The sequence below is a fragment of the Eptesicus fuscus genome, chromosome 24 (assembly GCF_027574615.1).
Source record: "Eptesicus fuscus isolate TK198812 chromosome 24, DD_ASM_mEF_20220401, whole genome shotgun sequence".
In the NCBI taxonomy this organism is placed as follows: Eukaryota; Metazoa; Chordata; class Mammalia; order Chiroptera; family Vespertilionidae; genus Eptesicus; species Eptesicus fuscus.
In genome coordinates, this window is record NC_072496.1 from 1135751 (window position 1) to 1157704 (window position 21954).

At 60.7% G+C, this 21954-nt stretch overlaps 1 protein-coding gene across 2 annotated transcripts in view; it reads right to left on the reverse strand.

Moving 5' to 3' along the window:
• CAMSAP2 (calmodulin regulated spectrin associated protein family member 2) overlaps positions 1 to 21682 on the reverse strand; it is a 32579-nt gene extending 10897 nt beyond the window's left edge. Inside the window, exons 1-8 of one of the 2 annotated variants that reach the window (XM_054712891.1) lie at positions 21483 to 21682; positions 11421 to 11680; positions 9660 to 9821; positions 8699 to 8782; positions 3689 to 3830; positions 3263 to 3402; positions 1412 to 1505; positions 560 to 626 (exon numbers count right to left, since the gene is read on the reverse strand). In XM_054712891.1, coding sequence (XP_054568866.1) covers positions 560 to 626; positions 1412 to 1505; positions 3263 to 3402; positions 3689 to 3830; positions 8699 to 8782; positions 9660 to 9821; positions 11421 to 11680; positions 21483 to 21621 — 1088 coding nt within the window. In that variant the 5' untranslated portion in view covers positions 21622 to 21682. Of the gene's footprint in view, positions 1 to 559; positions 627 to 1411; positions 1506 to 3262; positions 3403 to 3688; positions 3831 to 8698; positions 8783 to 9659; positions 9822 to 11420; positions 11681 to 18821; positions 18898 to 21482 lie in introns of those variants that run through there. The other variant, XM_054712893.1, reaches the window with a different exon arrangement.
• Between the last annotated feature and the right edge of the window lie 272 nt (positions 21683 to 21954).

Consider the following 21954-nt stretch of genomic DNA (forward strand, 5'->3'; position numbering starts at 1 on the left):
GCTGGCGGCCCCCCGGGGGCCCCCTAACAGTTGGCATCTCCACCCCAATCTGCTGAGCATGAACTGGGCAGCCGGGCGCAGCGGCTTTAGAGCTCCGGAAAACCCACTCTCTCGGCTCGGTGAGGCAGGCAGCCAGGAGGTGCGACGGCTCCGGCAGAGAAAACAAAGAAAAGACCTCATGGCTTCACGTACACGCGGAATCTAGAAGCAAGACGAATGAATAGACAAAACAAAAACAGACTCCCAGGGACAGAGGCCGAGGGGGTCGGGGGTGGGGGTGAAATGCGTGAAGGGGCACAGAGCCCAGCGTACGTGGTACGTTAATCGGGGACAGGTGATCACACTGGGAGGCAGGCAAACGCTGCATCACTGTACTGTGCACCCGAGACCAGTAAGACCAACATGAGACTGTATCCCAGCCAAACTGAAACACGGTTAAGACGGCCTTTAAGGTGAGCACGTGGAGACCTATTCAGCTCCAAGTCCCACGGAAAGGGCGAGGCTGGCTGCAATGTGATTAAGTTCTGGTCCCGCTGGTGAGCAGGAGGGGGAGGCCTACCTGGCGGGGCCCGGGGAGCTGTCCACGGTGCTGGCTCGGCCGTCCGGGGCGGGCGCTGCAGGCTCAGCTGGGACAGAGATGAAAACCCTCAGCGTTACACACACGGCAGCGCGTCTCCAACATCATCTCAGGAATTCTGGGCCTCAGATAACTTTAAACTTAACCCCAATGTCCCTATTACCCACAGGGAAATCCTAGTATATTTAAAGCCATCTTCTTTAAAAAAAAAGTCTTTACTGACTTCAGAGAGGGAGACAGGAGCAGTAACGATGAATCACCGATGGGCTGCCCCCTGCACGCCCCCTACCTGGGATCCAGCCCACAGCCTGCGCATGTGCCCTGACTAGGAATCGAACCCTGATCTCCTACTTCATAGGTCAAGGCTCAACCACTGAGCCACACTGGCCGGGCCTTTATTTCTGACGGTTGTTATGTGCAATCACTAGATCAGGGCACTACAGTAACCACAAACCCATCAGGTTTAACACACACACAAGTTCAAATGGCAGATTGAAGCCAAGAGGCATAACTGGAGTGGATTCTGGGTAATCATGTAGAAAACTCAGAATCCCAGAGGGATGAAAGCTGGGGACGGGGTGAGCGATGCGAAGAGAAGAAAGCGACCGGCAGGCAGAGCTCAAAGCCCGCATCCACAGCCGCTTCCTCCTCTTCCCCCCGACGTCAGGCCTCGCTCGGAGCACCCAGCGGCTTTCACAACCGAGTGCTCAGGTTTACCGAGGCCGACGCCGACCCTGAGCGGACAGAGGCTTCCCTCCGCCGGAGGGGCTGCGAGGGCCACCCTGGCCGCCCGGCTCACGCGCAGGACACGCCGCGGGGGGAGGGGGGCGGTACCTCCTTGTGCACGAAGCACGCGGGGCTGCACGAAGGACGGCTTCACCACCTCAAACCACCAGAAGAGCTCGGCCATGAACACCAGGTAGTTGCTCTGGAGCGGGAGGAAGGAGAGACATGGGGACTGTGCGGCGTGCTCGGGCGGGGCTCGTGCTCGAGGGGTCACGCGCACACCGCACACTTGACCATGTTCGGTCCGTCACGTCCTAACAAAGCTGGGCCAACCGCCGGGCGCCTGTGAGGTAAGGGTCCTGGGGGCGCGGTACTGAGCGTGGCCACCAGAGGTCAGCAAAGGGAGGGACAACGGTCCCAGGCACCACAGCTCCCAACGGACGTCTGTCTCCTTCTGAACTTGGGATGGGTAACAGGAATGACCCTGGCCCCCCTCCCCCCCCTCGGTTCATTTCATCTCCAGCTCTTCTTTCCGGCTCTTACAACAGTAAGGCGCCCCCCCCCCCTCTCTCTCTCTCTCACACACACACACACACACACACAGTCACGCAGCTGCAGTAAGGCGCGCTCTCTCTCTCTCTCTCTCCACACACACACACACACACACAGAGGCTCTCAGTCCCGCAGAGGAACACGTGTGCAAAACGAACGGGAGAGGTGTGCGGGGACCCCTCCGGGGAAACCAGGCTGTTTGCTCCCACAGACCTTGCTCATGCATCCACACGCGTGTATAGCTGTGCGCACACTGCCAAGGGCTTTTTAAATATGTAATCCCATCCTGCCGCGTGTGACGCTTGCTCCTGCTCTTTCCCCCGATGCCTTGCAGAGCTGTGTGCGTCGGCAAAAGTGCCTCTACCTCCTTCCTGCCAACAGCTCGGCTGCGGGCGACGCTCACACCGGGCCCCAGCGGGACCCAGCGGGACGACGTGTTTCCACTCGTCACCTCCAGGAACCCCCCCCCTCAGGCACGCTCTGTGCCGGTGCGTGGGTTAGAGCCCTCTCCCCAGTGATCCTGCCGCCAGAGGGGGGAGGCACCCCTCCCCCCCACAGGTGCTGGCTGCACAGGGACAGCGACAGCGAGGCGCAGGGACCACGGGCCAAGCCGCGTCCTGAAGTCGGAAAACATTCCGGTCCCGTCAGGGCTGCGGTTCTGACGCTTTGGCAGAGGACACAGGAGGCACCCACGCCCCGTGGACAGCGACCTCCTGAAACGGGGCTGACTCAGGAGAAGGCATCCGTCCACCGGACCCCGCCCGCACGGCGCGCCCTCAGCCTTGGGCACGCGCCGCCACGCCACGCCCAGGCCCACACCTTACACACGTCTCCGTGGAGTCAAGGGGAGCGTCCGTCTCCCTTTGCGATGAGAGAAGCAGCATTGAATCTTTTTTTATTATTTTTTTGTATATTTTTTTATCGGTTTCAGAGAGGAAGGGAGAGAGAAACATCAACTATAAGAGAGAGTCATGGACCGACTGCCTCCTGCACACTCCACACTGGGGATCGAGCCGCAACCCGGGCCTGTGTCCTGCCCGGGAATCGAACCCTGACCTCCTGGTTCATAGGTCGATGCTCAACCACAGAGCCACGCCAGCCGGGCAGCACTTGAATTTTTAACAGGCCAGTTCCGGAAGAGGCATTCCTGATACACAGGAAGCGATATTCCTAATCTCCACGGATACGCACGGCCGGGGCCACCTTTGGACAGGAGGCCAGCAGGCGGGCCCTGTGCTGGGAGTCCCAGGTCGGCTTCACACTGTCTCACCGCGGTCACAGAAACATAAAGCGAGCGGAAACTCATACGCGACTTTCTCAGCAGGTCCCCTGGCCGACAGAACAGCTCCGCTGCGGCGCCCAGAGCAGCTCGCGAGGAGGGGCGGGGGGGGTGGGGGTGGGACGCACCTTGATGGACGCGGCGGCGTAGAGCATGTCCTCCAGCGAGAAGTGGCAGCACTGGGTCAGGTGCTCCTGGCAGAACTCCTGGACCAGCTGCAGATTGTACAGGCTGTCAGCCAAAGACATGGTTTCTTTCAAACAAATATCTTCAAACAGGAAGAGAGCAAGGTGATGACTTGGGGTTGATTTGGAAAACACACATTTAAGATCCCACTTAGTGGCTCAGTGCGCGCGCGTGCACACACACACACACACACACACGCACACACTCAGAGACGGGGCGGCCACGGCACAGACTGAGAGCACGCACGCCTCCCACACCTCACACAGCGCCCACCCACAGCGCTGGTCGGAAGCCGTGGCAGCTGTAACCGCTGCCGCGTCCCCACCCCCCACCCCCCATCCTCTGCAGTGTCCCGGGCGGGTGCTCACCCTCCAGCCTGACGACGCCGGGGCAGTAGAAGTGGATGAGGGCGGCCAGCGCGCAGCCGTCCGCCCCGTCCTTCAGCAGGTTCTCCACCAGCGGGATGCACGGCAGCTGCCGCAGCAGCGTCTGCTCCTTCCGGTACCGCGCCTGCGGGCGAGTGGAGATGGACGTTGTCAGACGAGCACGTGGGAAACCGGCACGTGGTCTGACATAACCCGACGCAGTGCGACAGGTAACGGTCCGGTCACCAGCATCCTCTCTTCTGAACACCCGGCACCCTCACCACGTCACACACACGGCATCGCCGAGGCCGGCACAGGTCGCACTGACTCCCGGGAGTGACACTGAGCCTACACGCTTCCGCGAAGAAGCATCACACCCCGGCCGGCGTGTCTCAGGGATTGAGCGTCGACCTAGGCACCAGGAGGTCACGGTTCGATTCCCGGTCAGGGCACATGCCTGGGTGGCAGGCTCATCCCCAGTGGGGGGCGTGCAGGAGGCAGCCGATCCATGATTCTCTCTCATCATGGATGTTTTTCTCTCGCTTTCTCCTCCTTTTCTCTCTGAAGTCAATAAAAACATATTTTTTAAAAAATGGACTCAGACTGATGAACAAGAATAGATCCAGAGACAAATGGCAGGGGAGGTGGGGGGTAGAGAGCAACCAAAGGCCTCGTCTGCAGGCACATCAGCATCACCCACGGGCACGGACACTGGGGCGGTGGGGCTTGCCCTCGGGGGTGGGAGTGGCTGGCGGGGGGGGGGGTGTCAATTGGGGAAAAGGAGACACAGGTAGAACCTCAGACAATAAAAAAAAGGACTCAGAGACTCTGCATCTCGTCACCGGCCGCTGTCCTGCGCACAGGTCGCCCTCAGTGCAGGCGTGCCCTGCATGGCGGGCCCTCCGGAAAGGGCCGGAGCCGCACTGCGGCCACACCAGCAGCCAGAGCCCTGGAGGCCGGGCGGCAGGGCAGCGCTCTCCCCACAGGACGCCTGGACGGGCAGCACCGCGGGAGGAAGGGGCAGTATCACCGCGGCAACACGCCGCTCGTCACCTGAACGCCAAGGTAACAACCAGTGTCCCCGCCGAGACTGAAAGGCGCCCCGCTGAGGGCTCCGCTCACCCGGAAACACAGAGGGAACGGGTGTGTGCGGGGCGGGCTCCTGGGGCAGACGGCTCGCTCTCTGCGATGAGATGCTGAGGAGCCGGTGGGGAAGACAAGCTCCTGAGTCAGAGGACCCGGTTCAAACCCTGGTCCTGCCCCTGTGGGCTCTCGTGTCTCAGTTTCCCCGTCTGTACCGTGGGGATCAGGAGGGCGGGGGCGGGCAGATGGTGGGCGGAGTGCCGCACTCTGCGCAGGCGGGAGTCTAGGCTGGCTGTCAGCAGCTCCCGCTCGCCGAGGCCCAGGAGGGCGGCCGAGGACGGGGCGGGGTTTTTAAAATAATCAAAACTCATCTTCTTCCAACTCCACCGAAACCGGTGCCTCTGCGTTTTATAACAGAATCGTGACGTGAAACTCGTGTTTGAGTAACAACCGGAGCCTCGTTCCCTGAGAGCGAGCGCGGGCCTCGGGGGCCGGGCTTCCGGCACCGGCTCTGGCGGGGAGGGGTCGGTCCCCCTTCCCCCCTGCTCCCGGGACCAGGCTCACAACCCCGCTCCTGGGGAGATTCCCGTGGGCCTGCTCCGTGCCGGGCCGACATGGACATCGATGCCGTGCCCCCTCAGAGCCCCACCGCAGACACACGCACACACGCGCCACGGAAAGCTGTCTGACCACTGATGCTACAGTCCCTAGGACTCCGCCTCCAGCCGGCAGCAGCGTGGCCGCCCGGCTCGCACCGGGGAGGCAGGTCTGGGTCCGCACGCTCCCCTCTCAGCCGGCAGGAAACACGGCCTGCTGCCCTGATCTCCCCCAGCAGTCCCTCTGCTCAAGGCGTGCACACACACACAGGCATGAATGCACAGATGCATGGACACATGCACAGACACACGCAAGCATGGACACACTCAAGCTCAGACACACAAGCACACGCACACACGTGTGCGTACACACACAGCTTTGCTGGGCTTTAGCAGTGAATGTCGATGTTCACAACACTCGGCCAGAGACGCGGAGGCATGCCAGACATTGTGAGTGGGCCAAGCCCAGACTCAGTCCCGGGAGATCAGCCCTCGGGTCACACCAGAACCGAGACCGTGAGTCCGGAGCTGGTCAGGACTGCCGGTCACTTCCTAGCAGTGTGCCTGCAACTCGGGCTGAAGAGGAGAGGATTCTTTCAAAAACATGACTTTACAATACAAATAATTCACACGTGCAATTCACATTCCCTCCTACAAACGTTATTAAAACGAATGCTTTTGCCCTGACGGTGTGGCTCAGTGGATAGAGCGTCAGCCTGTGGACTGAAGGGTCCCGGGTTCGATTCCGGTCAAGGGCATGTATCTTGGTTGCGGGCACATCCCCAGTAGGGAGTGTGCAAGTGGCAGTTGATCGATGTTTCTCTCTCATCGATGTTTCTAACTCTCTATCCCTCTCCCTTCCTCTCTGTAAAAAATCAATAAAATATATTTTAAAATAAATAAAACATGCTTTTTTAAAAACCTGGTTACTGATGGTCTGTGGTTACTGACAAGATAAGCAAAGATGCTGGGGTGTCAAATGACTTTACAGCTTCTGGCCAACCGTGGCGGGACTTTTTACCTCCCTGTGTCACGGGACCAATGCCTTGCGTCCCTCTGCGTGGCTGACAGAGCTATGAGTGACCGCACCAGCAGGACACAGCAAGGCCACGCCACGATCACAGTTCTCAGAGCAAACTTACGGGCACCAGTTTCCAAAACCACTTGGAAGGAGACTTCAGAGGAGCAGCGGAAGGAAGCGAAGGGAAAGGAAAGTCTCAGAATTAGTATCAGCGAAGCTACAGATGTTGCACCACGGGTCCACGGCGACGTGCCGTAACGCCTCTAAATGCCAGTTAATCTCCAGTTTAGAACCCACAGATTCATGTAAAAGTAGTGCACACGGACAGAAATGGGTTACAACCCGTTAAATAAGTTCATACAGACAGTAACGAGGACAGACTGCTGACAACAGACCCTGATAAACCCAGAGGGAGGGACGGAGCCAGAAAAGGCCGCCTGTGACCCACGGAACACGCACTCAGGCCGGCCCCTCCTGAACACGCCCTGGGAGCGGGGGCGTCTCCGCACCCGTGGACGGAGGTGGAGGCCACGGCCCAGGGCACCGGGTTCCGCCTCCTGTAAGGCGGGTCGTCTTTACACACACTGCTCGGAGAGAAACTGGGGCCGTCTGACGTGTTGAAAGGCCGGACACGCCACGCCCCCAGCCAGGTCGATGGCCAGGGGCACAGGCCAGCGGAGGCGCTGTCTCTGGGAAAAGGGAAGCTGGCCATGGGACAACGGAAGAAACCCGTCAGCATCGGCCACGCGAGCCACACAAGAGGGGCTGTAACTATGAGCAGCGCCTCAGGGCGGCGTCTACGGGAAGGTTACCCAATCAGGCGCCTCGGCCTCACGATTATTTGGTGGAAATAACAGCGTGAAAAGGAAGCCAGGTAAGCGAGGAGTCAGACCGGACGATGCCTGTGAGGGTGACGCACCGTGTTAGAGCCTGAGTTTGTTCCGTGTGTTTATACACGTATGAACACACCCGAGTCGATGAGAACATTACAGGTTAGACACCAGGTTCCCAGAGCAGGTGCCAACGAACACGGGTCCGGGGGACGTCAGCACCTGCCATCACAGCAGAGCTCAGAGGCCACACGTGTGTGGGAGACGGATGGGCAGGCTCCCAGGGGCCTTTCTGTCTGGAAATGGGCCCTGACATTCTGAGAGGGGCCCCGGGGCGGGGGGGGGGGGAGGGGGGGCAGCATCTCCCAACGGACTTGACTTCAGAGCCCCTTTCTCCATGTATCTCGGCGCTGCTTGAAGAACTGGAGTTAGAACAAAAGTGGGTTACGGTTTAGCTGCCGAGGAACTCGGCTCCAGGCGGTGGCTCGCACGGGCGGAGGAGATCGGGCAGCGCGTGTGCCGGCTCTCACTGGGGGGCGGGGCTGTTCTGAGCCTCCACCTCGAAGGAAAGCAATTAGAACGAGGGGGCGTCTCTTCTCCCAGTCATTTCTTCCCCAGTGCCCAGCCCCTGAGAACCCCTCACAAACATTTCTCTTTAACGCGTGGCAAACGCTACACTGAGCAGACTCGTATCTTTGAACTCTGAGAAACAAACTCAATATAGTCCGTCTTATAAACTAAGAGCACAAACCCGTGGATTCACTGCTCTCAAACCACCACCTGCTTTGCTGGCTCATTCCCGAAGGTGCCATGCGCTCCACCGGCGTGTCTGCACGCACACGGCCCTGTGACCCAGTGCCCCACTTTCCACGTCCCCCTGCCACCCCAGGGCCGAGCCAGTCCACACCCTCGAGAAGGCCCTACCCGGTGTTCACGCCCACTGCCTCCCCGGTGTTCACGTCCACGGCCTCCCCGCACGCAGCCTCCCCGGTGTTCACACCCGCACCTGCCGCAGCCTCCCAGGTGTACATGTGGAAGCTCGTGACAACCAGCTCACTATTCCACAGACCTCTGGTGTCTAGGACCTGCCGTTCACGAGCGAGGCCGGGCAGGAGGAGGGCTCCTTTCTCACAGAACCTCCTGTGGACAACCCACAGCTGCTGGGACACGCGGGTAAGTCGGCCTTATTACACGCCATCACAGGGCGGACGCCCTGACCCGTTCCCGTGTTGTTTCATGCATTTCACCAAAGTCTAATCCACTGTTTTTGCCAAAAGAACCTCAGAACCTGCGCTCGAGGTGCTGACCTTCTCCTAAGCACCATCGTCCACCCCCCTTTGCCTGGTGCTTCTACTTACGCCGCGTTCCCGGCCTGGCTTTCCCCGGTAGAGTAACCATCACCAATAACCAGGTAATGGCCACCACTGCGAAATTTCCCAAGGTCACGGCACGTGGGGGCGCGTACTTATCGTGAAACACGTACCTTTTGACCTCCTGGGGCGTCCGCTGTGTGATGCTCCTTCAGTTTCTGTTCCTGCTCCAGAATGTCTTTCAAATGTTCGTTTACCTTCAACACAAAAGCACCGAGGTGAAGGCCCGTCACGGAGAGCGAGGAGAGAGCACGCGCCTCCACGGCCTGTGGTCGCACTGTGTGTCAAGCAGCCCCACCTGCAGGAGGACGTCCCCCCTCCCAACCGGAAGGAAGCGTCCACAGGGGCCGCATCCGCTCGGGGGTGAGCTCACTGACTCGCAGATGCTGCCCAGCCCCCGCTGCGGGCGGGACGGGTGAGCAGGAGACAGGGCACAGGAGCCTGAGCGTCAGGCTCGGGAGCAGTAACTCTTCTGTTCAGTAAACACTGTACAGTCTGCCCGGCCGCGTGGCTCCGTGGTTGGCCTCGACCTATGAACCAGGAGGTCACCTGTTCGATTCCCGGTCAGGGCACACCTGGATCGTGTGGGGGGCACGTGGGAGGCAGCCGATCCGTGATTCTCTCTCATCATGGACGTTTCTATCTCTCTCTCCCTCTCCCTTCCTCTTTGGGGAAAAAAAAAAGTTAAAAAAAGAAGAAAAAGACATTAAAAAGGGGGGGGGGGGAATTTTAACAAGATTGCACAACCTGCGCTTCCGCTGTGATTTAGACAGAAAGGGAAATGGAGTGTCTGTCTGCTCAGGCGACACCAGCCTGCGAACAGCAGGAACGGATCCCTCACAGCCGGAGGCCGGAGGCCGAGGTCCTGGGGGGCGGGGGCGGGGGGGGGCGGGGAGAGCCCGCGCCTGGCCGTTTTCTCCGGGAGCTCTGGGGTCACGTCCCCAGGCCTCACTCCTGACACCACACAAACCTGGGGACCCAAACCCGCAGTCCCAGCAGAGCGGCAGTGTGAGTGAGGACCCCACCTTTCCGGCCATGGGACGTGTCGAGGCCCCCACCCCGCTGTGCACCCACCTTATTCATCCAGTACATGACGGCGTCCTCGATGTCGTAGGGCAGGTCGGTGGCCTGGAAGAAGGCGGAGTACCGCTGGGCGCACGCGATCACCTTCTCCACGCTCACCATCTCCGCCGTGTAGGCCATCATCAGGGTGTCGATCATCGCCAGGTGGGCGCTCTGAAACGGAAGCGGGGACACGGCTAAGCCACCTGAGGCTCTGGCGGACATTCTGAAATCCGAGGACCGTCTCCTAAGGAGCAGGCGCAGGAGGACAGGCCACAGGAGGTGCGAGCCGGACACAGGCCTGCAGGTCACGGTGCCTCCCCCCGCGTCCCTGCGGCCAGACGGAGATGCGCTCACACACTCTGACACACACACAGACATCCCACACACACACTCACACACTCTGACACACACACAGACATCCCACACACACACCAACACACATACTCACACACTCATCCACACACACACCAACACACACACTGACACACACAGACATCCCACACACACACCAACACACATACTCACACACTCATCCACACACACACTCACACACTCTCTGACACACACACTCACACCCACACACACACTCCCATACACCCACACACACACACACACACACACACACACACACACTCACACACACTGCGCTAGGAAACGATGTGGGAAATACATGTGCTTCACCCGATAAGGGATAACCGGTTACGCTGCCATCGATGTGAGTGGGCAGCGGCTCAGCAGACACGGACCCCCCGCCGTGGGTGAGCTGGGACGTGCACTCGGCCTGCAGACCGCGGACACTCACAGGGGGTGACCCTCCAGAGGGGACGCCAGAGGGGAACTCTGCTCCCCGTGCTGCAAGCTGCTCGCAGGGGTGACGTGCCCACGCAACTCAGGTGAGCACGGGAACCCAACGCCACCACGGAGCTGGCCCTCACCGTCCATACCCTTCCCGGCCGTCCTCACAGCCCAGTGGCCAATCTGTAAGTAAGTGCACCAGCTAACGCTCACCTTATTCGCCTTCCTCAACAGTCACAACATGGGTTTTTAAAAAGAAAAACAGGCAGAAAGCAAAGTAGGTCACAACCTCCTTTAGTGCCAGGCGGTGAACTGATTTGGCCCATCCTACTTCAAGTTCATAGTTTCTTACTCTTTAATCTCATACATTTCTTCCTCTGTCCTCCTACACACACGCCTCCCCCCTGCCTCCGGGAAAGGCCGTCTCATGGAGGAGCGTGGCGTCATCCAACGTGCGGCCGTTTTCCTTCCATCACCATTTCGGTGACGCCCAGCACTCTGTAAACCAAGCTAAAGGCAGCCGCAGGCTGTGGCTCAGGGGCTGAGCGCCGACCTAGGAACCAGGAGGTCACGGTGTGATTCCCGGTCAGGACACACACCCGGGTTGCAGGCTCCATCCTCAGGGTGGGGCGTGCAGGAGGCAGCCGGTCCATGATTCTCTCTCATCACGGATGTTTCTCCCTCTCTCTCTCTCCCCCGCCTCCTCTCTGACGTCGATAAGAACATACATTAAAGGGGACGGCAGACTGTGAACTGAACACGGCTGTGTCTCCAGGACCGTCCCGCGAGGCCCTGCCTGCGTGGCCCAGGCCAGCTCAGCGTCCTTCGCCACGCGTTTTCTGCAGAAAAACTCATGCTTAGCAACTACACGAACACACGTGACAGGCAGAGACTCGCCAGGAGGTCACGCCGGCACGTGCCCGGACACGGACACACGTTCCCACGCCAGCCCGCCCCGGCCCCGCGGCGGCTCACCATCTGGATGGGCTTCCTCTGCAGGTCCCGCTCGGTCACCAGCCGCTCCTGGTCGGTGACGTAGAGCCCCTTCTGCGCCAGGGCCTGCACCACGGCGTCGTGGCCCACCAGGGGCTTGGCCGCGTCGCTCTTGAGGATGAGGCTGCCCGCCCGGCAGTACAGCTCGGCCGACAGCAGCAGGTGCACGACGGGCGGCTTGATGTGCTCCTGGTCATACTGGTCCGTGTAGAACGGCTCCCGCAGCTCCTCGGGCACATGTTCTAGGGAGGAGCAGAGGGGGCGCTCACAGGGTTTCCACGGAGAACACGACGCGCCTAATGTGACTACTCGTGTCATCGACGCTGGGATTCCTCCTAAAGTGACAGCGGCCATTCCTAAGCTCAGCAGACCTGGCCGATCCCCCGAAATGAAGGAGAAATCTCTGCAGCAGACACGGTTCCGAGTGCGTCCTAAAGGGGACCGCAGAGCCCGCAGGGGGAAGGCTCTGGTCTCGTGGCTCCGGGAAAGTGTCCCCACGCACACGCACATACACAGCGAGCAGGGAGACTGCACAGGATTTCAGCGACTTCCCCCCACTTACGCAGTCAACCGGGAGATGCAGACACAGCTCACTCAGGAGACTGAGGCCTCGCCCGAGAAGCCTAAATCCCCTGCACACCTCACCTCGGAATCCCCACCTTCCCACGGCCACGCCCGTCCTGCCCCCCGGACCCCCTCCGCGGACACACAGAGGGCAGCTTACACACCAGACAGACAGGACGCTGTTTTCTTGCCGTCTCTACTCTGCACCGCTGCTTCCTCCCCTCTCCTAACTGGGCTCCATGCTTTATGTCAAAGCCAGGACGAGAGTCAGGGCCATGCCCACAGGGACAGGCGGGCACCCGGGCACCTGGTCACCGGGCTGCGCACTCAGTCCTGCCCGCCCTCTCCTGGGAAGTGAGGGTCCTGAACGGGCAGCTCGAATGTAAGGTCAGGGACGCACAGCACGATCGAGGCCTTTCCACGACAGCGGACGAGACAGCGTGACAGTTTCGAAGGAGAGCGCGACACAGCGGGAGTGCTGCTCGGGCATTCCCCTGGGAGTCAGCACTGGCAGCGGGGAAGTCAGCGCTGCAGCTCACACAGGTGAGGAAGCGCGGGGAGAGGCAGTGAGCAGGGGGCCAGCACACACATCGAGTGGAAATATCCGCCGCGCAGCTGGGGACCATACAGGACGCTGGAAGGAGGTCAAGAGTAGCTGGAGCAATCTGGGATCTGGGGGCGATCTAAAAATATCCTCCCATTTAATAATTGAAAGCACTCTCCTCCCACAGCTGCATTAACCAGCGGCGAGCCGGCTGCCCCGCTGCTGGGCAGGGCGCACACGCTCGCTGGGAACCACAGGAGGCAAGTGCGTGTGGGGACTCGCCTACCCCAGCACCCAGGACCTGAGGGACCACCTACCCCAGCACCCAGGAGCTGAGGGCCAACCTACCCCAGCACCCAGGAGCTGAGGGCCAACCTACCCCAGCACCCGGACCTGAGGGCCCACCTACCCCAGCACCCAGGACCTGAGGGCCCACCTACCCCAGCACCCAGGACCTGAGGGCCCACCTACCCCAGCACCCAGGAGCTGAGGGACCCACCTACCCCAGCATCCAGGACCTGAGGGACCACCTAAGCCAGCACCCAGGAGCTGAGGGCCCACCTACCCCAGCACCCAGGACCTGAGGGCCCACCTACCCCAGCACCCAGGACCTGAGGGCCCACCTACCCCAGCACCCAGGAGCTGAGGGACCCACCTACCCCAGCACCCAGGAGCTGAGGGCCCACCTACCCCAGCACCCAGGACCTGAGGGCCAACCTACCCCAGCACCCAGGAGCTGAGTGTTTCATAAAAACGGCGGAAAGAGCCCTTTCCACCCCAAAGAAGGCAAGGCTGCAGTGACTATTCCAGAACAGGTCGCTTTACACATGTACATGTTATTTTTATTGATGTCAGAGAGGAAGGGAGAGAGAGAGAGGGAGAGAAACAGCCATGATGAGAGAGAATCACTCATCGGCTGCCTCCTGCACGCCCCACCCTGGGGATGGAGCCCCCACCCCGGGCCTGTGCCCTTGACCGGGAACGGAACCGTGACCTCCTGGTTCATAGGTCGACGCTCCACCACTGAGCCACCCCGGCCGGGCCCAAGCAGGTCACTTTAAAACCGAGTCTTGAAGAACTATATGCTTAAGAGGCGACTTGGAAAACGTCGCATTTCTACCCACAGGCAGACTCCGGTTTTCAGGAGCCGTTTGGACTTGCGTCACATTTTGAAACCCATGAACCGAAACGGCACGTTAGGAGATAGACAGGCATCCGCGATAAGAGGTTTCGCCCTCTCCCCAGCGTGTGGCCGAGATAAGAGGGATCCAGGGAGCGGCGTGTGAAGCGCCCTCCTGGGCCTGCCAGGGACGCCGACGGGTTTTTCTTGTGCGCCAGCCTCAGCCCGGCCACCAATGTGCCGTGACCCCTCCCGGATCTCGGCTCCGAAACCCACAATCCCTGCACGGCCGGAGGGACGGGCACGCGAGGTTTCTCTGAAAGAGAAGGCTCCACCGGCCACTCTCCGCCCCGGCTGCAGTATCGCCTTCCGAGCCACCCCTCCGCGCCCTGCGCCCACATCCCCTGCCGTGGGGGTGGCACGAGCAGTGGGAACAAGGGGGGCACTGGGTTTAAAAAGACGAATCCTGACTTAGCCGGTGTGGCTCAGTGGATAGAGTGTCAGCCTGCGGACCGAAGGGTCCCGGGTTCGATTCCAGTCAAGGGCACAGGCCTGGGTTGTGGGCTCGATCCCCAGTGTGGGGCGTGCAGGAGGCAGCCGATCCATGATTCTCTCTCATCATCGATGTTTCTATCTCTCCCTCCCTCTTCCTCCCTCTCTGAAATCAATAATAAAAAAAAAAAGACAAGCCTTTGTTCACCCACGTACGTTCTCCCAGGTCCACAGATATGCCTGAGACCCTCCTGACTCCAGCGCCCTCTGCCTGCCCTGCCCTGGGCCCCAACACCCGTCTTCCTGCCGCTGCAGGTGCCAGCTCACGCCTTCAGCCGGCTGCTCCTCCCCTCCCCCACCCTTCACGGGGGGCTCTTTCCATCAGACCCGGTGTCACCTCCTCAGCGCACGTCCCTGACCCAGTGGTCTTTCTCTCATTCCCTACACAACAGTCACGCCCTACGATGCTCAGGTGCTCAGGACGCCTCCGCCGGCTGCCAGGGGCCTCAGGACAGCAGGCCGTGTCCCTGTCCAGAGTCCTGGCACCGAGGACCGGCCGCACCACAGCGGCCCCAGGGAGTCACTCAGGGCGGCGTCTTCAGAGCAGATGCCAGTGAAGAGCTCGCTCCCTCCTTCCCATCACATGCCGAGGGGCGGGCGAGGTGCTGGGCCGCATTCCTCAGCTCGCAGTCCGCCCTCTCCGTGACCACACCTCCCGCCGCTCATCTCTTCCCGGGATGGCACAGGAAGCCTCACCTCCGCCAGGGGAGCGGCTTCTCCCGGACCAGGGTCCCACACACGAAAGGGAGACCTGAATGACCTGTGGTGGCCGGAATGGGAGCGTGGGCATGAGCCGGGGGTTCCCATCTCCCTGCGGAGAGAGCATGAGGCTACGGGCTGTGTGCACCCACGTGGGTCTCCCGCTGTCAGCAATGAGCACCGCGCCTCTCCGCTGCTCTCGGAGACCCTGCCCGCCGGCGGGAGCGGCTCCTGGAGAAATGGCTGCTCCCGGCCTGGAGCGGGACACGTGCACGATGAGCTAAGGATCTGTGTGAGCACGCGCACGTGTGTGACAGCATGTGTGTGTGTGTGAGAGAGAGAGCGCGTGTGTGAGTGCGTGTGTGTGAGAGCATGTGTGTGTGTGTGTGAGTGGGAGAGCGTGTGTGTGTGTGAGAGCGCGCGTGTGTGAGAGAGAGTGTGTGTGTGTGAGAGCACATGTGTGTGTGTGAGAGCGCACGTGTGTGAGAGAGTGTGTGTGTGTGAGAGCACATGTGTGTGTGTGAGAAAGAGCGTGTGCGGGGAGGGGAAGAGAGAGAATAAAAGAAATGGGACGACATGCCAACAATCGGCCAATCTGGGTAAAGGGGTGAAGGGGATTCAGTTCTCTGTGTTATGTTAGGTATTGGAAATTATGTGGGGAAAAAAAAGTTGCAAAACCTGGAGACGCCCCAAATCCATCTTTTCCCCTAAACGTGAGCATCTCCTCGGGTCCCCTACATCCACGAGCCTCCGAGCTGCCCAGCCGAAACCTCGGAGTCAGCACCCAGCCCGTCCCTCTCTCCCCACCCCCAAATCACACCCATCACCAAATCCAGTCCCAACCCACCCTTCTCTGGACCGGAGCCCCGCGCCCCCAGCCCAGGCAGTCAGCGCCTGTCACAGAGCCATGCCCTCACCCCACCCGTCTTCCCCCCACGCCCACCCTCGGCCCTGCTCCAGTCAACCACTCTCTCCCAGAGCCAGACCCGCTCATCCCCACAGCAAGCTGGTCACAACTTCGACAGCCACAGCCCGGGTTTGCAAAGCCCTCCCACCTCTCTGAGCGCTAAGCCCTCCCCGTGACCTGAGGGAGGCCGGCCCTGCCCTGCCCAGCTCCTGGGCCACACTCCCTCCCCCGCAGAGCGGTCTGCCTCTGCCATTCCCATTCCGGCCGCCCTGCCCTGAACGCCCTTCTCTCTGGTCCTCACTCTCTCACAAAGCACCAGTGCGTGCTCAGTGAACTAGTCATTCTAGTGGTTTAATCCACTGTTCCTTAAGCTGGCCCTTCGAGCAGCTCTGCCCCACTCTCCCTTTCCAGCCGGGTCTCCCACCGCCTCCAACCCGCTGGGCTGTGCTGCGTCACTGACACGGCCTGGGTCTCAGCCTCCGGCCTGCACACACCAGCTCCTCCGTCTGCAGCGCCTGCCCTCCCTCCAGGGCCCAGTCGGACCGGCCTCCCTCCAGGGCCCAGTGCCGGCCACCTCCACTCCTTTCGCATTTCCCGAGCTCCATGCAGTGACACATTCACCACATCTCCCTGCCAGAGCTCCAACTCGAGGGCACAGGCCTGGTTAAACCGCCTGAGGCTGTAAGACCTCCTCCGGGGCCTCAGCATGACCCCTGCATCGCTCCACACCGACTGCCCTCCCCGGCCTCCTCTTCCGAGGGCTCCCCCAGAAGCACTCGAAGTGCTCACTGCCCTGGCTCCTGCCTGCAGCGTCTTCTCGCCCTGGGATCTCATCTCGTCCAGGTTCAATCACACTTTGTACACAAGATTCCAAGCTGTCATTTCCAGCCTCCTTCTCAACCGCACTGCACACCTACACTTGCAGCTAGCCGCCTCCTAGGCTTCTCGGAGATTTGGCCAAGCACCAAGTTCAAGGTTTCCTCAGACAAAGGTGGCGTGCCTTCCACCCCGCTGCTCTCCCCCTTGGCCAATGGCATCGACTCACCTCCCAGTCACTGACTCTCAGAAGCTCAGGTGACCTCATCTGCCCTAAACCTCAGGTGGCTTCATGCTCACACCGACTGCCTTTAATTCAAACCCTCCCCGGCACCCCAAGTCCAGTCACTCAGAATGCTGGAATCCCCTCCCTCCGACCTGACGCCTTTCCCACGAGCCTGCCTTCCACCTGTGCCGGACAGCGGGCAGCGGTCAAGAGCACAGACTCCGCTCCGGAAGGGGGTGGCGCCGATGAGCTCCCACCCTCTGGGCCTCGGCTCCTCCCCGTGTAACTGGAAGGACTGACAGTTTCCAGCTCCTGACCAGCCTCCTTTCATCCTACGTCCCGGGATTCAAGTGCGATAAGACGTAGAAGTGCCTGACACGGTAGGTGTAAGTTCTCAGTAACTGAGCAGCCCGGTCGGCGTGCTCAGTGGTTGAGCGTCGACCTATGAACCAGGAGGTCACGGCTGGATCGCTGATCAGGACACACGCCCGGGTTGCGGGCTCAGTCTCCAGTGTGGGGCGTGCAGGAGGCAGCTGATCCATGATTCTCATCATTGATGTTTCTCTCTCTCTCTCTCTCCCCTCTCCCTTCCTCTCTGAAATCAATAAAAATATATATTTTAAAAATTTACTGTGAGCAGCTGTCCCCTCCGTCCCAACCCACTTGGAGCTCCTGGGAATGGGCTGCTGACGTCTGCGGCACATCCCGCACCAGCCGTGAGCCCTCCTGAGGGCCGCGCCCCCTGGCCCCCTGCCCTGCCCTCACCCCCCTCGTGAGCACCAGCGAGCTCCGTGGAGGGAGGCTCTGGGCCCCGGCAGGGGCTGGGACAAACACAGAAAGTGCCAGGTGTGTGTATAAGAGCAGTGACTTGATGTTGTACCAAACCAGACGGCCCAGAGGGAGACACTACTGGACAGAATGGAAACGGTAAAGCAACAGGAGGAAGTGCACGCCAAGATCTCCAAACGCAAGAACCCAGTGAGGAAGCTCCGCGCCCACCACTTCCTCCAGAGGCCTGAGGGAGCGACTCCGGGACGTCCCTGCCGCGGCGGCGGGCGGGCAGGGGGGCGTCAGTCGAGAAGGCGCAGGCTGCCTCCTCGCGCCTGCCCCTTGCTCACAGTCATGAGAGCATCTGTTTACTGGTTACAACGCATCCAAACAAGCTGACGCCTGACTGGATCAGGACTGGGTCTGCATTCTTCCACAGAACACACAACGGGCATCGGGACTGCGGAGGCCATTCTCAGTGAAAGGAGGAGGATACGGTTCAAAGCTCTGACACAGGACTTCAGGTTCAGAGACGCCTCCACCTGCCTGCTTTCTAGGTACGACGACGCTCACGCTTTATTTGTTTACTTTTTACGGCTCAAACACTTCCTTCTGTGCCCACCACTGGTTTCTAGCTGTCGTTTAACTAGTAGGTGACTTTTCAACATCTGGTTCTAAAATTGACTGCTCTTGAATATGTCACAAGTTAGACAGTTCATCATGGGAGAAGACAAAACCCATGCCCGAAGACCCTATACCTATGGCATCGTTAAAGAAGCGATTTTAGCCCTGACCGGTTTGGCTCAGTGGATAGAGCGTCGGCCTGCGGACTGAAGGGTCCCAGGGTTCGATTCCGGTCAAGGGCATGGACCTTGGTTGTGGGCACATCCCCAGTAGGGGGGTGTGCAGGAGGCAGCTGATGGATGTTTCTCTCTCATCGATGTTTCTCTCTCTATCCTTCTCCCTCTCCCTTCCTCTCTGTAAAAAAAATCAATAAAATATATTTTTTAAAAAGTGATTTTCGTAATCAGAGCAAAGTTGGGCTGAGTTTCGAGTGATTAATTGACTACTATCAGGTAAGACCTTTGAAACATGTAGTCTGTTAGCATTCGCTGCATAAGTGTCTGCAGCAAATGAAGAATATTGACATCAAAAGAAAGAAAACGTTCCCTTTTTCCTGTTCTCACCGTATCCACTTATACTTTGAAAGATCACTGGCTCGGGAACAAACAAAATATGCCAACACAGCATTGCCACTGAGGCGTTCACTCTTTGTTTCGGAGTCGCTCTGAGGGCTTGAGGCTGGGGTTTCCCTGATTTTTTTCAGACATTCCAACTGTTGCCAAGGCGAATGTTACCAAGTACCAACAATCCCCATTGAAGCCATCTGACAGTTGAAGAGCGGCCACTCTTTAAGGGAAAAGGAGGCCGTTGCCAGCGCTGGATGCACACTTTTCACAGCCGCAGAGGAGAGGACTCCGCCGAGCGGCAAGGAGCAGGGCTCGCTCTCAGCGGCGGGAAGCCCTGACCACGCGGAGCCCACCACGGGCCAGATGTGTAGCTCCAGCAACTCCGCCTCCCAGGCCGCTCCCTCCTCCACGAACGGGAACCGCCGGAGGGCTGCTGTGGGAAGCAGCGGGGCCACGTGCCCAGGGGCTGGGGATCCGGGCGTGCCCAGTCCGCAGCATCGCCAAACCCCGGGAGCCGGTCAGATCCCGACCACCCCCGCCCTGGGAGAGTGTGACAGGAGCGGAGGCGGTGTGGCCTCTCTGTGTGCTGCGTGGGGTTTTTTTTTAGAACGGGGGACACAGCACCCACATCACCGAGGTGCCGTGAGCCCCGAAGCCCAAGTGGGCAGCTCAGTGCACAGCCCGGAGCCCAGGGCCCGGCCGGCAGGGCTGCCGCTCACATCCGATTCCTTCACTTCCTTTCTTCCGGAAGCGTGTTCGCTACGTCCCTCCTGGGCCCAGAAGCTAGTGGACATGCCTGACAGACAGACAGACAGACACACAGGAGGTGGGTTCCGGTGAGGAGCCTGGGCGACCCGGGGCCACTTGCTGACTGACCTCTGGGCGCGGAGGGCCCGGGTTTGAGGAGAGAAGGCGCTGCTGTCCCCTGTGCCCATCCACACGCCATCGCACACTCTCCTTTCGCCTTCTCTGAAGACTCAGCCCCCATTTCCCCTCCACGGGGCTCCAGCTTCCTGGGCTGCTGACGCCAAAACCGAGACACAGCCCCTCTCCTCGCTGCTGCTGGCAGAGGTGCCGGGAAATACAATCACACCAGCAGGCTCGGTGCCCCTCCTCGGGGTCACCGGACGCGTTCAGGCCCAGAGGAACCCGGACCTGTTCTTCCCAGATGACCTTTTAAAAAACCACGTCTACGCCTGGTGCCCGTTTTCAAAACGCTTGACATCTTTTCCTCCTTCGGTATCGAAGCCCGAGGATTCAAGGGCAGAGAAAGCCGTCACACGCATATAAAGTCACGGGAATGGGACGGCTCCCTCCAAATGGACTCAGACCATGTCCCAAACACGGAGACTCCTTCGCCAGGTTAAAGGAGCCGCTGCCGGGAAAACACTCCGCTGGGCACAGCTGAGCAGTGAGAGCGAGTTAAACCTTGACCCACCTCCTTTCACAATTCTAAAGGGGGCATAAGCCATTCCCCACCCCCTACCGCCCCAAACTATCTTAAAAAAAATTTTTTTTAAGAATTGACTCCAGAGAGGAAGGGAGAAGGAGGGAGAGGGAGAGAGACAAACATCCGTGATGAGAGAGAACCATGGATCGGCCGCCTCCTGCACGCCCCACACTGGGGATCGAGCCCGCAACCTGGGCCTGTGCCCTGACCGGGCATCGAACCCTGACCTCCTGGTTCACAGGTGGACGTGCAACCCCTGAGCTCCCCAAACGATCCTTAACATCTGGAGGGAAGTGTGTAAACCCTGAGACACTTTCCCAGCAAATAAACCACATGCCCCAGATGGCTGAACGGGGGCCCAGAAACCTTCCAAAACGAACCCTAAAAGCCACCCGACGGAACTGCTGGGCAAGATAGGGCGCAGCTTCCGATTTCCCCAGCAAAACTCCCATTTTCCCAGCGACCAGCCGCCGGCCAGAGGCCCTTTCCTGTTATTCTGCACAGGCCGGGCCCGGGGAGGGCTCCGAGGCCCATGGGCGTCCACAACGCGCGCCCTGGAAAGCCCTCTCCCGCTAGAAAAATAAAAATAAAAAACACCCCACGGCGGGGAGTGTTTCTTTCCCTCCACGAACGAAGCCAACATCCGTTTGGGGGGGAAGAACGAAAGGAATAGGTCTCCCTGGCCAAGACGAAATGGACACACGGCACCGGGGCTCCATCGCGGCTCCCGGGGCGCCTGCAACCTCGGCGAGCGACTGACGTGCGGGAGCCCCGTTCCAAGTGTCACCATCACGGTGGAGCTGCGCCCCCCGGCCCCCGCCCCCCAACCACAGACACCAGCTCAGGTTTGCCGGTGGAGCGGGCACAGCTATGGGGGGTCGGGGGATGCATCGCAAGGAGGGGAACAAACCGCACCGATGAAAACCATTAGGTCGGAACCCGACCAAATTGCCCTAAAAACAAACCGATCCGCGACCCGCGACCCGCGATCCAATCCAAGGAGCCCGGCCGGACCACCCTCCCCAACCCCCTCCCCCCCCCCCCCCGACCACGCCAGGGCGCTGGGCTCCGGCCCCAACCCGCCGCGTGGGTCCCCCCTTCCCCGCCCGGAGCCCGCGGGCGGGAGGACGGGCGGGAGGACGGGCGGGCGCGGGGCGCGGGGGGGGGGGCGCGCCTCCCGGGGGGCAGGGCGGGGCGCCGCCGCCTACCGGTGCCGAAGGCTTTGGCCACCAGCCAGGCCAGGTTGCAGGCGATCTTGGCCCGGGAGAAGTCGTAGTGGTCGAAGGGCTTGATGGCGGGGACAATGAACGTCCTCCGCAGCTCGCGCGGCTCCGCGGCGTCCCCCATGGTCGCGGGGTGCTGGGCGCCCGGCGCGGGCGCTCACATGGTGCGCGGCCGGCCGGGGCGGCTCGGGGTCCGCGCGCGGGGAGCCCCCGCCTCCGGCCGCCGCCCCCGCCGCCCGCCCGCCCGCGAGCGCGCGTGAGCGAGGAGGCCGCTCCCCTTTGTCTGCGCTCGGCCGCCCGGCGGGGGCGGCGGCTGCAGCGCGGGGAGGCCGGGGGCTCAGCGCCGGCGCCGGGGACCGAGGCCCGCCATGGCGAGGCGGCGCTCCCTCCGTCAGGCCGCGGGCGCAGGGGCGCGGGCGGGGGCGGCCGGCGGCGCGACGCTCAGGAAACGTCAAAA